We start from the raw sequence: 13,105 nt of genomic DNA on the forward strand, positions 1-13,105 counted from the left end.
GAGAACAGCATGTATGTTGCGAAGCACACTCCTCTACTTGAAAACATCCCTATGCGTGTGGCTTCTGAACTGTTCAAGTATCTTTCCACTGTAATTGCATTTGGATTGGCCAGCCAACTAAAAAAAAAAGATGAAATTAGTTATATCAAAGTTGTTAAGAATTTCTGTAAGGCGATATTTATTTTTTCAATATAGTGTAGAGAAATTAACTTCATCTCTAAAGGCTGGTATTCATGGGTTGAGACTCCATGCTCACTGCTAAGCGTCAGAAGGATTTGTGGCTGAATGTTATCTCAAACAGTTTTGTCCACCCAGCATTCTATTTCCCATTTGAGTAATAGGAAAAATAAAAATGTAAGATTTCTAAAACATGATTTGCAAATTATTATCTTGTAGGTAATGCTCTTCATAATTGGTCTGGAAGGGAAAAAAAAAAAAAAGATGGATTTCTCTCTTTTCATCCTCTCCAATGCAGTGCACAGGGCCTGCACAAAGCAAACACAGGTGCTTCCTCTCTGCAAATCACTGAAAATTGTTGTGATTTTGGGTCATTCTGGAGCAATCACCTTGAGTTTATACTGAATCATTTATGGTACAAATAAAATTGGACAATTAAAACCTTGCATTTGCAGAATCCCAAATAATAGTAGTTTTCACAAAATGCCAAAGAATTAATTTCCCAAAGATAAAATACTGGATAGATAGAAAAATACATGCACAACTTTTCCCCACCACTCAAGATAATGTAATTAATATTCAGGCAATTTGTTCAGCTTCTGATAAACAAAATCAATTATTATGTTGTCTGTGTGCATTTCTTTAAATACAATTACTTAACACCTTTCCTAGGAATTCTCTATTGAGAAGTACAGTACAGACTTCTTAGTGAAGGAGAAATACCAGAGCAAGAATTAAGGAATGAAATGGCAAAGAAAATAATATACAAGTTGAAGAACTCTAGCTTTAAGAATGGAAGGCCATTGTTAAAAAGCAGCATCTGACTAGTTTCTGTAACAAGTAATGTTTCAATGAATGGTTTTGTTGGAAATTGTCATCCTATATTAGGTAATGAGATGAAAGGAAGACAGAAGACAAGGTAAAAACACAATCTGATAAAATCCCCAGATGTACTGTGCTAATGTAATAATTTTGTTTTCCATATTGGTTTCAATATGAAAAACTCCTCTTTCTTCACGGACTAAGGCAGCTGAAAACTGTTGAGGAAACAGAGTCTGGAAAAATAGAGTACAACCCAAAGTGAAGTACTTCATATTTCTATCTTTGTTTCAAAATACTTCCAATTAGAGTCATTTTCTAATCCCACCAGGGGTTCCTCTTACAATTACCATCATGATTAATTACCATGAATTAATTCAACTAGCCACTCCAAAAGTGTAAGCATCCTTCTTAGCATCCTCCTTCCACTCCTTTTAGTCAGGGACACATCTGGTCACTAAAACTCATCTATTCTACTCGTAAAATAGCAATTTAGTCCACGCCCCATCTCCTCTACTAGGGTGAAGTTCCAACCCTTATCCACTAATAAGAGCCAGTCAGAGTTCCAATCGTTACCACTTTCACTTTGACCATAAAAACAACTCCTTAGCTTGTCTCCTTATTCTACATGATTCTCCGCTTGGTCCCAGAGTTGCGTTAACAAAACATGGACTGATCATACCACACACAGATAAAAACTTTCAATGCCATCACCTACAGAAAAAATATTTCTCACATTTTACAAAAATAAAAAAAATAAAAAGTCTCCTACACTTGAAACCAAACTCCCTTCCTGCCACGGTCTTTGCAAACATCCTACCATCCAGATAGGTTATACTCATCTGTTCTCTGTACATCGGTGTGGTCTTGTCACGTGCATTGCATACATCTCTCTTCCTGGTACATTTCTAACCATCCTTCAAAACATAGTATGAAGACGTTTTCAATTTCGGCCTCAGAAGAAGACTTCTTGACTAATTCTTGGTGTACCCATAGTACTTTTTTATACCTCTTAAAAAAAAATAGTTAATGAACCAGACTTTCACTAAACTCCAAGCTTCATGAAAATAGAAGCTCTGTTATTCACCCTTTTATCTCCATTCCTCAAAAGTGTTTGACACAAGTAAATGGATCAAAACACTTGTGGAGTGAATGAATGGTCATTAATGAGATCAAAAGATCCCACTGGGTACCACATGCAAGTGTGGCTTTGGAGGTTCAATCTGCAGAGTTCAGTAAACCACGGACAGACGGGTGACCATCCTGAAGCACAGTTCCCGTGAGAAAGGGTAGGACAGACAAAATTATACATCTTTCTGGCTATAACCCCAAATCTCTTCTTTTAAATGCTGAATATGTAGAATTTTATTAACTGTTGTTAAAATGAGATATAGATTTTCTAGAATAATACTTTTTGTTATTTATTTAGCAAGCATTTATGGAATACTATCAACACTATGTCTTTAATAGATTAGGGACTCAATGATTAAGGACTCTCGATAAGTATCTCATCTATATCAACAGCTATAATATGCTTTAGGTTTATTCAATACCAGTTTTATCACTCTTTTTTATAATCTTAAAATAGGGGTAGTTTGTCCTTTAGGAATGACTCTGATCTTTATCATGTCCTATTTCAGACATTAGGTGATCCATGAATTTCCCAGTGGTTTATATCCATTTTAATTAGAGCCAATTATAAAAATCTAATTTAGTTGAATATATGCCCATCAACCCTGTCCATAAATGTTCCTAATTAGGTATTACCTTGGTAGATTAATTGACACAAGCACTTTTATCTTCCAAATTAATTTCATGGAACACAAGGAGAAATTTCAGAATCAAGTATATTTTTAAAACCCAGCAGATGGCAGTGCAGTGCAGAATATGACATTTTTAAGACTCACAGTTAAATTTTCCAAGTTAATTTCTAGAAGTAAAATGTGTCTCTTGGTGCATTTCTATATGTAGGCATGTAGAAGAGCAGGTGACAAGACAGACTGAGAACAGCAAATTGATCAGATTCCGGTCAGAGTGTGGCATAGAATTCTCCAGGGGAATGTCTGCATCTTTCCCACGAAGAATCTCTGACCCAAGAAGCAAAGAAATATTGAGTGGAAATAGCGATTGGGTTTCTCCACTGCTCAATGTAGCCAGGCAGTGGGAATTTTAAGTGTTTTATTCTGTTATAAAATGCTTTTGCTGGCAAATTTTGCTCTGCAGAATGCAAACTTTGACTTCAGCCCCCATATTTTCAAATAATAAGTTTATAAGTAAAGGAAGTGGTTACTAGATACTCCAGATAATATAAAAATCTTCCAATAAATTCCCCCACTAAACACATATAAATAGTTCTAGGAGGTGTAAACATTAGGAGCTAAATGTCCAAACAGTAGTATTGATTTATTAAGGTTAAAACCAACAAGCTAAACATTTATATTTAACATCGATGAAGAAATACATATCTTCTTTTTAAAATTTAATATTCTAAACATTTACAAATGACTAAATGAAATAAACGTTTACATTGGAAACTGAAATATATGCTTATGAGTAAAGATTTAAATGATGAAAAATACATAATAAATATCCAAACATTGTATATATGTTTGGAAATTAAATTTACTATGCAAAAAACTTATAAAATCAATCTTTTTTTTTTTTTATTTTAAAGGAAATGTCTCCATAGTATGTCCACCTGGTTCTAGTCCTTGTGCTGATGCTCTAAAGTGTGTAGCAATTGATTTATTTTGTGATGGAGAATTAAACTGTCCAGATGGTTCTGATGAAGACAATAACACTTGTGGTAAGTAAGGCCGTCCACATTTTCTCTCACCACTGCCTTTTTATCCTCCCTCCCTGTCTACACATACACACATACACACACACACACACACACACACACACGCAGGCACGTACACATCTCTGAGATAACAGAAACTACTGGAGAATGAGATATTCCAATACTCATGATTATAATTTAATATGGAACCTAATAAATAATTACATTAATGTTTTCTTAAACTATATTATGCAATATTAAATATTAATTATGTGGAATTCTATTTGATGACTATGGAAAGAATGCTGTGATTAATGTCGATCATAAGTGAGGGAAGAGAATGTCATTGTTTTTCATCCTTTATTAAACTACTCCAAACTATTATGAATTTGAATGCTCGTTCATGTTTTTTCACCATTATTCCATAATATTAATCCTTCTCTTTTTGGCCATTTTAATGGTCCCTCACTCAGTAATTGTCACCCCTTAATTTTGATTGTTTCTTTTGTTTGCCTTTTGATGTAGAAATAACAAATAGACAAAAAAATGTGCTGGAGTTATAGTTCTGTGAATAATATAAATCAGTTATGAATAAGTTCCTGTCTTAGGAATAAAATATTCATGATTTGCAAATTTTGCCATCTGTTTAAGTGTTAATATTATTCTTATTATCAACTATTGTTATTATTATTATTTCACACTTAAGTAGTACTTACTCTATGCCAAGCATGACTCAAAGTGATTTATATGTATTCACTCTTTGACTTCATTTTATAGCTGGGTAACATATATGAAAGACTATCACACACCTGTAAAAATATATTGATAAGCAAGGTGAACTATTTGAATAACTCTAACTTATAATTAATTCTTAAAGAATTAAACAGAAAGCATTAATTGAACAATTTTTGGTGCTGTTTGTGATCATTATCAAAACAGATCATGAACACAATTATAGTTCCTGAAATGTATAATGGTTGTAGTTACAATTTGCTACACTTTGCTCTTCTTGCTTGCTATTAATTGAAGATGAATGCTCCAATAACAGCAAAGCTTGAAAAGTTACCTAACGACTTGGTACTTACTTTAAAAGGCAGTTGGCCTGTTTTCCAGGACCAAATCAGAAAAAAGGCAACTTGACTAAAGAGGCTTCTACTAAGCAATCCCAATTCAAATGTTCTTTGATAAAATTCAAACCTTCAAAGTTTAACTACATACTTTGAAGTGCACTCAGTGCATATTGGAAGAAAGTGCAGGCTATAGAATATTTTTTAATCTATTTTATATAACTAAGTTACTCAAAGAAGAAGAAAGCAAAATTCTTTTTTGCTATGGCTTTCAGACAGTTTTCAAAACCTTTTCAGGGAGAATATGATACAAGTGTGCCATCATGAGGTAATAAGTGTGATTTTGCTAAATATTTCAGAAAGAATAATGAATGCCAAATTTAGGCACATAGCTTTATGCCTATTTAACGATGATCGATAAAATTTAGTGGGGAGGAATATGTAAGATGAGTTGAATAATCAGAAAATGTCTTTACTGTCATGGAGTTAATAATGTTCATGGTAAAGTCATAGCAGTGCATTTCCAAAAAGAACCATAGAAATATCATGTAAGTGTGACAGCGTTTGTCCTAAAATAAGTTATAAAGGCCATGAACTCTTTTCCTGAGTCAGTATGGATGATGCCTTAGTATTAGAGGCATGGCATGAGCCTCTGTATTAGAACTGATTTAATTCTTTAAATTTGCCTGAAAGACACAATCAAACTGCATATTTACTTTTCAATATCATGGAGGTTTGTGTTAATTGAACCTTAGTCTCAACTAACCTTCCATGTCACTAACTTTCTTAAGTCTCTAGATTCTCATTTTTCACTTTTCTTGGCTCTCGTCATTATTTATAGTTTAAAATTAGCATTGCATTTAACTTGAAAAATAAATGTAAAGCCTTTGTGGAATAAATGTGGACAAATCAATCAATTAATCTGTCCTTATCCAGCCAGGATTCGGGCCTGTAAGTAGTTCAAGTCATCACTCATCATTAGGGATGGTGAGCCCAAAAGCCCAGTGCACTTCACCTCAGCACCAACTTGAACTTTTAGTAGCATAATTTCTACATGAAAGCTTGTGTCCATTAATCTACACTCACAAAAAAATTAATTTAAGAATATTCTTTCTATATGAAATGACCCTGTGCGCACACAACACACGCTCTCTCTTTCTTCTCCAGCTGCAAGCTCTAATTCTAGTTCGTGTTATTAATAGAGTCACATTAATGTTGACTTCCTCACATAGCTTCCTTTTTTAGCCTTTAGTTATTTAGGTTTTACACAACTTATAGCTGACTATAGCTGAACCAAGACTTCTTTAAATTGTTTTTCTCTTCTGATTAGAATGGTGTCAGCAGGAAAGTTCACTTTTTAGCTGACCTATGAAAAGGAAAGATGCTGACTCACAGCCTTTAGACCGATGTTCAGACCTATTTGGAAGTTGTCAACTGTCTCTATAGATTGTTTGCATGCCTCTATATATGTGCAAGATAGACCTTGGTGGATGGTCGTAGATCATGTTTATCTATCTATCTTGGAGAAGAATTTGAGGACCTAAGCAAGCACACAACTAGTAAATATTTAGCCAGCAGAGGGAGCTCTCATGAGGTTTTAAACGCATGACTTAGGAATCCCCTCCTGTTATAGGCCTTTCAGAGAGCTCAGTAAAGACCTGATATTATTTGACAGGCTCGTTTATCTCCCACTCGGGATTTTTTTCTCATGCTGCACTGTAAAGCACTATGCAGTCTAAAAAGTTATAATCCTGAACAGTCAGTAATCCTACTTATCCATGGCTGGGTTGGATCTATCTAAAAGCCTAGCCCGCTTCATTGTCTTGTGTAAAATTCAGTCCTCCAGAAATATCCTGAAATTAAATGAAAGAATATATGAGAAAGCCCCTAGAACAAGCCTATCTCTTGAAATAATAATATTTTGGCATTCTGAACTTTGCTATTATATGTAGTTCAATACTACTATAATTTTATTTTAAATGTCTTCAGGAATATTCTTCTTCTTCTTCTTTTTAAGATTTTATTTATTTATTTGACAGACAGCTAGAGAAGGAACACAAAGGGGGGAGGGGAGCAAGACAGAAAAGCAGGCTCTCTGCTGAGCAGGAAGCCCAATGGGGAGCTTGATCCCAGGACCCTGGGACCATGACCCCAGTCAAAGACAGATGCTTAATGACTGAGCCACCCAGTCGCCCCAGGAATATTCTTCTTAGGAATACTTTTATCCTCACATACAAGAATTCCCCAGAACTTGAAATGTAGATTATCCATTCCCACCAAAACTCAGCAACTTCATAGACAACTGGAAAAATTGATCATATTTTTTAGGATAGGCTAAATACTATGATAAACAATCTTAGCAATTTAAGACAAAAACAGTTTGCTTATCATGTCATGGTCCAAGTTAGAGGGCAAGGGGTTGTACTCTGTGTAGGTATCTGGGATGCCCTGGATCCTTTGCAACCCACTGACAGACAAAGGAAGAATGTCCTAGAAGGCCTTTTTAGAAATCAAATTTGGAAATAAATACAATTACCTCCACAATAGTTTAATGGCCAGGATCAGTCACATGGCTCCATTTTTTTTCCCCTAAGATTTTATTTATTTATTTGAGAGAGAGAGAGAGAGTGAAAATGAGAGAGCATGAGAGAAGAGAGGTCAGGGGAGAAGCAAACTCCCTGCTGAGCAGGGACTGATGTGAGACTTGATCCTGGGACTCGAAGATCATGACCTGAGCTGAAAGCAGTTGCTTAACGAACTGAGCCACCCAGGCACCACACATGGCTCCATGTTTAAAAGTGCAGTCTAGTGATGTGCCCCAAAGGGTCTGAAAAAGGGTATAGCAAACCTACAACAATCCTGCCACTGGGGACACAACTCACGTTTTTGGAAAACTATGAATCTTGTTGTATGACACAGACCTGTTGATAATTCCCCCCCAAAGATGCAGTGAATGGGTGTGGAGAAGGGAGGAATCACTGAAATGTTATCAGATTTGCAAATTGGTTTTATAAATTCTTAAACCAGTCCTGTTTTGTGCCCTTTTCACTCTTTTTTGCTTCCTCCTATTTGTTGTAGCATGTTATTGCAAGTACAATGAAAATGATGGAATTCTTTAAAATTTCCTGTTCCTTCTTTAATTTACAATTCTGCACACACATACCCTCCTCCCTCCCTCACTTTTCAGTTCAAAGAGGAGATGATAACATCATGATAGCTCTGTATATCGAGGTATAAGGGAGGATAGCTTTCTATGCTCAGCAGTAAGACTGCCTGGTTTTAAATTGTCACTAACAAGCTGGGAGAATGTTTGCTGGTTACCTAACCCCTCTGTGTCTCACATTTGCCACCTGTAATTTTATCAGATGGTTGTGAACATTACACTAATAAATCTGTAATAACTTCAGAACAGGAGCTGGCACACAGTAAATACCCCATCAGTGCTAGCAGTTATATTCAAATATACCTGGTGGATTGATTGCTCTACTTTATTATATACAAACTATTTACAAAAGCAGTGGATTTTCTTGAACTGCCTGTAATCTTGAAGTCCATATATATATTTTTTTCTGGCAAACAGGTTAAAAGTCTTCACATATCACCTAAAATATAAGCAGACGCCACAGTCATTGACGGGGAAGGACTGACTGTCCCATCTTCTCAGCATGGTCTGTGGTGGGCAGCGAATTGACTTTGAAAAAGATTTCCTTTTACAACTAGAAAATTACTTAATTTCCCTTTACAACTAGAAAATTACTTAAATAACTTAACAACTAGAAAAAACTTAATTAAATTTAATTTGCATTAAAAATCACATGTTTTACTGTTTATCTTAGAATTGTACCAATTCTCCTTAACTGTCCTCTTCAGCTCAGGGAAGTATCACACATAAGGAGATTCAGTTCTCTCAACAAGCTTGGATATTCTCTGCCGCCTCAACCAAATATGTCATGGATTTTTCAGTGCTTAATCCTTTTATCTGAGAGTATCTTTTCTGTTCTCAGTTTTTGTTGTTGTTTATTTGTTGTTTTGCTTTTTGTCTTTTGTTGGGAGTCAGGCTACCGAGTCATAATCCAATGCAATGAATTCTTAGGCCATTAAATGGACTTTATATCTTACAATTTATAATCTTACAGTCTTATAATCACAAAGTGAATTTTTATGCTTTTTTAAAAATACCGGAACTAGCAAAAAGCCAACCAAAAACTGTTCACTTTTCAGTTTTTTTCTTTTGTCCATATAAAACATTTGATGTCATATAATAGCTTGCATTTTATAACTTGATAGGAATATTGTATACTGTTACATGGGATTTTCCATCCATCCATTTTGGATTAATTTATTCTAGCCCTCAGATTCCAAGAGCACCAGTTTAATTTTCATAAATTTCTTTAATCTCCCTACCCTCCATCAATGTTTCTGGCCTATGAGGAATTACCAACCTGCCAAGAGGAAAAAGGACACACTCTAGGAGTAGTTATTTTAGAATATGGTGTCAACAGAATCGAGTAACTGTATAGAAAATGATCTAAGAAAAATTAACGTTTGTGAAAATAAAATGTGTTTTATTACTTTTTTAAACACATAGTATACATAATAACTGTAAAGGGGACACAAAACATAGTGAGGCATGGCTCCTGGTTCATGCCCTCAGTACGATTCTAAACTAGTTGGAAATGACTCAGATATAAGTTAAAGACAACTGATAATACATGACATCATATATGAAGTAAATTTGCTATAAGAATTAAAAGAGGAAAATGAGGGGGGTCGCTTGGGTGGCTCAGTGGGTTAATCCTCTGCCTTTGGCTCAGGGTCCTGAAATCGAGCCCCACATTGGGCTCTCTGTTCAGCGGGGAGCCTGCTTCCCTCTCTCTCTCTGCCTGCCCCTCTGCCTACTATGATTTCTGTCTGTCAAATAAATAAATAAAGTCTTTAAAAAAATAAAAAATAAAAGAGGAAAATGAGGAATCATAAAAAGCAAAGAGACATATTCAGGAATATGTGAAAATACGGAGCTAGCGAATTCATACAAAAGAAGCAAGAGGTTTAAAAGAAGGTGGAATAGAGTGGATGGATAGAGTTCACCACAGGCCACCAGAAGCATACATCTCATTTGCCTGGCCATATTCTGATCATTTTCAGGAGAACACAGTATGTAATGCACATACTTGAAGTTCACCCTAGTCCAATTTAATAGGGAAAATAAGACCAAAACAGTTAGTAGCTATTTGTCTAAATTAGAAGTTTATAATTTAAATATATTTATTTCCTTAAAATATGAAAAAAAGAAGTACTGAAAATGAAGCTTAAGTATGAGTATTTAGAAATAGAATACTTTTTTAAAAGAATCTATGGTGAGTTATATACACGTATTTGAAAATGGACAATAGATTTTAAACATGAGACTTCATCTACTCCCACTTGATCATTTCAGTTTTGTAAAATAGCCTCATAGAGATTTCAGTCATTGATGTTCTAGGAGGTGTTCACTAGATGATTTGAATCCCATTTCATATGAGAAAACTTTCCAGGACTATTTTTTGTCTGACACAAATTCCCACTTGTTTCCACAGCCACAGCTTGTGATGGAAGGTTTTTGTTGACTGGATCTTCTGGGGCCTTCCAGGCTGCTCATTACCCGAAGCCTTCTAAATCGACTGTTGTTTGCCGGTGGATTATACGGTAATAGATCATCTTCTATTCCCTGTTAAGCCATTAAGTCTTTCTCTGATACAGTAGGTCCTACCACCTTCAGTAGTCTATTTATTTTTGAACAAACATTTTCACTAGCTATGAAGCAAAGTCTTCCCAACTGATAGCTTGTCCAAGTAGTTTCTCACTCATTCTTCACCTTCAAAAAGGTGTTCTGTGCTATGGATGGATCATACTGTCTAATAAATAGGGCCATCACAGGACTCTGCAGTAAGTTCCCCTCCCCCATGATTGGCACAGATCAAGGACTGCCAAGGCAAAGAGCACACATGTATACCTGTATATTGTAATACATAATATTTCCCATCACATGCATCCTGGCCTCTGAAGAGTTCCTTTCTCATTATGCCAGCATGTGTTGGAAAATCTCCTATGATGTGAGTTAGTCATGGCAGATTAAGAGCTGGAGACACCTTCTATACACATCCTGTTCGTTAGATCTTGAAAAACACTGGGATCAGTGACTATGTATTTGCCCTCCAAGACACTTCAACCCACTAATTCAATCATTGTGATGATCCAAATAATCAGGCTGAAGGCTGATCCACCTCAATATTTATCTAAGCATTTTTCACACAGGACTAGTATCTGATTTTCTTTCCCAATATTCCAAAGGAAAATAATTTGTACCCAAATAAATAAAAGTAACACTGAATAAACTCATTACAACTTTTTTTTTTAAGTCCAGGACTTCTCACAGTTTCAAATAAGTTAACAAGCAGTAAATATCTCAAAAAAAGAAAAAAAATAATCTTAAGCCACTAATCATTTTCCTCCACAGAGCATGCAGAATAATTGTTCTATGGGATATACTTTGATAAATGACATTCATTCTGTTAGTTCATCTCTCTTAACAGTTGGATGGGATTATGGTTTCCCAATCCAACCTACTGTATAATAGTTTTTTTTTTTTTAACTTTATTTTTTCAGTGTTCCAAGATTCATTGTTTATGCATCACACCCAGTGCTCCATGCAATACGTGCCCTCCTTAATACCCACCACCAGGTTCACCCAGTCCCCAACCCACTCCCCTCCAAAACCCTCAGTTTGTTTCTCAGAGTCCACAGTCTTTCATGGTTCATATCCCTACTGTTTAATAGTTTTAATCATTGTGATGACTCACTAGAAAAACCAGATGACTCACTAGAAAACATAATAGCTGATGAAAGTTTACAATTTAGTACCAAACAAATTCTTTCCAACCAAATCATAGAAATGGCCCCATAAAGATGCACAGTATTGTTTACTTGTGTAGATATATCCCAGACACGAGATGCATATGAAGGGAAGAGTGTCCTAAACACATTTACTTGGCATTATTCAGAGAAAGAAGAACATCCTATTCTCTTTAAATAATTTCTATTTTGGAGCTCAACCACATGTACGTTATGTTTTCATGCTCCAGATAACAGGTTACTTGTGTGCCAAATACAAGATTTTGTGTTAAAAATGGTAGCTCACTTGTCAAGTGAAGAAATAATGAATTTGGAAGATAGTGTTTCCAATATAATCCCATCAAATTTTAAAAGAAACATTTATATGCCTATTAACAATGTTCATAAGTAAAATGAAAAATATTCTATTCTTTATTTAAAATGTCAACAGAAAGCTATAGAAAAATCTTAAGTTACTTCCTTTGAAAATGGAAAGAACATAAATCCTTAATTACTTCTTCATGCAATCTTTGGAATTTTATTAAACCAAATAAAAATAATTTAATTGTTAAATCCACTGTTTAATAAAGCTCAGTCAAATTTATATGAAAGTTTATAAGCAGAACTTTTGCCATAATAATATACCATTTATTTAATAATCACACTATGTTAATTAAGGATTTGTATGGTTTGATTCTTTTTTCTTTCTTCTCGGTTACTTAATTTTTAAAACAATTTTTAAGAAATCCATCATTAGTTTGAGAGGTGAGAAGGGTGGGAGTTGGTTAGCCCAGTGATGGGTATTAAAGAGGGCACATATTGCATGGAGCACTGGGTGTTATATACAAACAATGAGTCATGGAACATTACATCAAAAACAATCATGTACTGTATAGTGACCAACCTAACATAATAAAAAAAAGAAAAAAAGAAAAGAAAAGAAAAAGAAATCCACCATTAGGGGCACCTGGGTGGCTCAGTTGGTTAAGTGGCTACTTTAGGCTTATGTCATGATCCCTGGCATTGAGCCCCACTGGGCTTCCTGCTCAACTGAGAGTCTTCTTTTCCCTTTCCCTCTGACTCCACCCTTACCCATGCTCTCTCATGCACACACTCTCTCTCAAATAAATAAAATCTTAAAAAAAAAAAAAGGAAGAAAGAAAAAAGAAAGAAATCCACCATTAGTGAAGCAATGATTTTGTAAACCCAAGGAATCCAAATATTACCCTAAACACTGTACTTCAAGATGAAATTATGATTTAATTAATCATATAAACAACCTAAATATGTTTTCTTCTCAACCTGATTACTGCAATAGTGATGCATTGTCCTTGATAGTTTGTTTCTCCTAATGGTAATCAAAGTGGGGTTAAAGACAATGATGTTTCCT

The 13,105-nt window shown here is 34.9% G+C and overlaps 1 protein-coding gene across 1 annotated transcript in view; it reads left to right on the forward strand.

Moving 5' to 3' along the window:
• The window catches only part of TMPRSS15 (transmembrane serine protease 15), a 119,398-nt gene that overhangs the window by 19,452 nt on the left and 86,841 nt on the right, over positions 1-13,105 (forward strand). Inside the window, exons 6-7 of the mRNA XM_044254991.1 lie at positions 3,671-3,802; positions 10,422-10,530. Coding sequence (XP_044110926.1) covers positions 3,671-3,802; positions 10,422-10,530 — 241 coding nt within the window. The remainder of the gene's footprint in view (positions 1-3,670; positions 3,803-10,421; positions 10,531-13,105) is intronic.

The sequence above is a fragment of the Neovison vison genome, chromosome 6, assembly GCF_020171115.1.
Source record: "Neovison vison isolate M4711 chromosome 6, ASM_NN_V1, whole genome shotgun sequence".
Classification (NCBI taxonomy): domain Eukaryota; kingdom Metazoa; phylum Chordata; class Mammalia; order Carnivora; family Mustelidae; genus Neogale; species Neogale vison.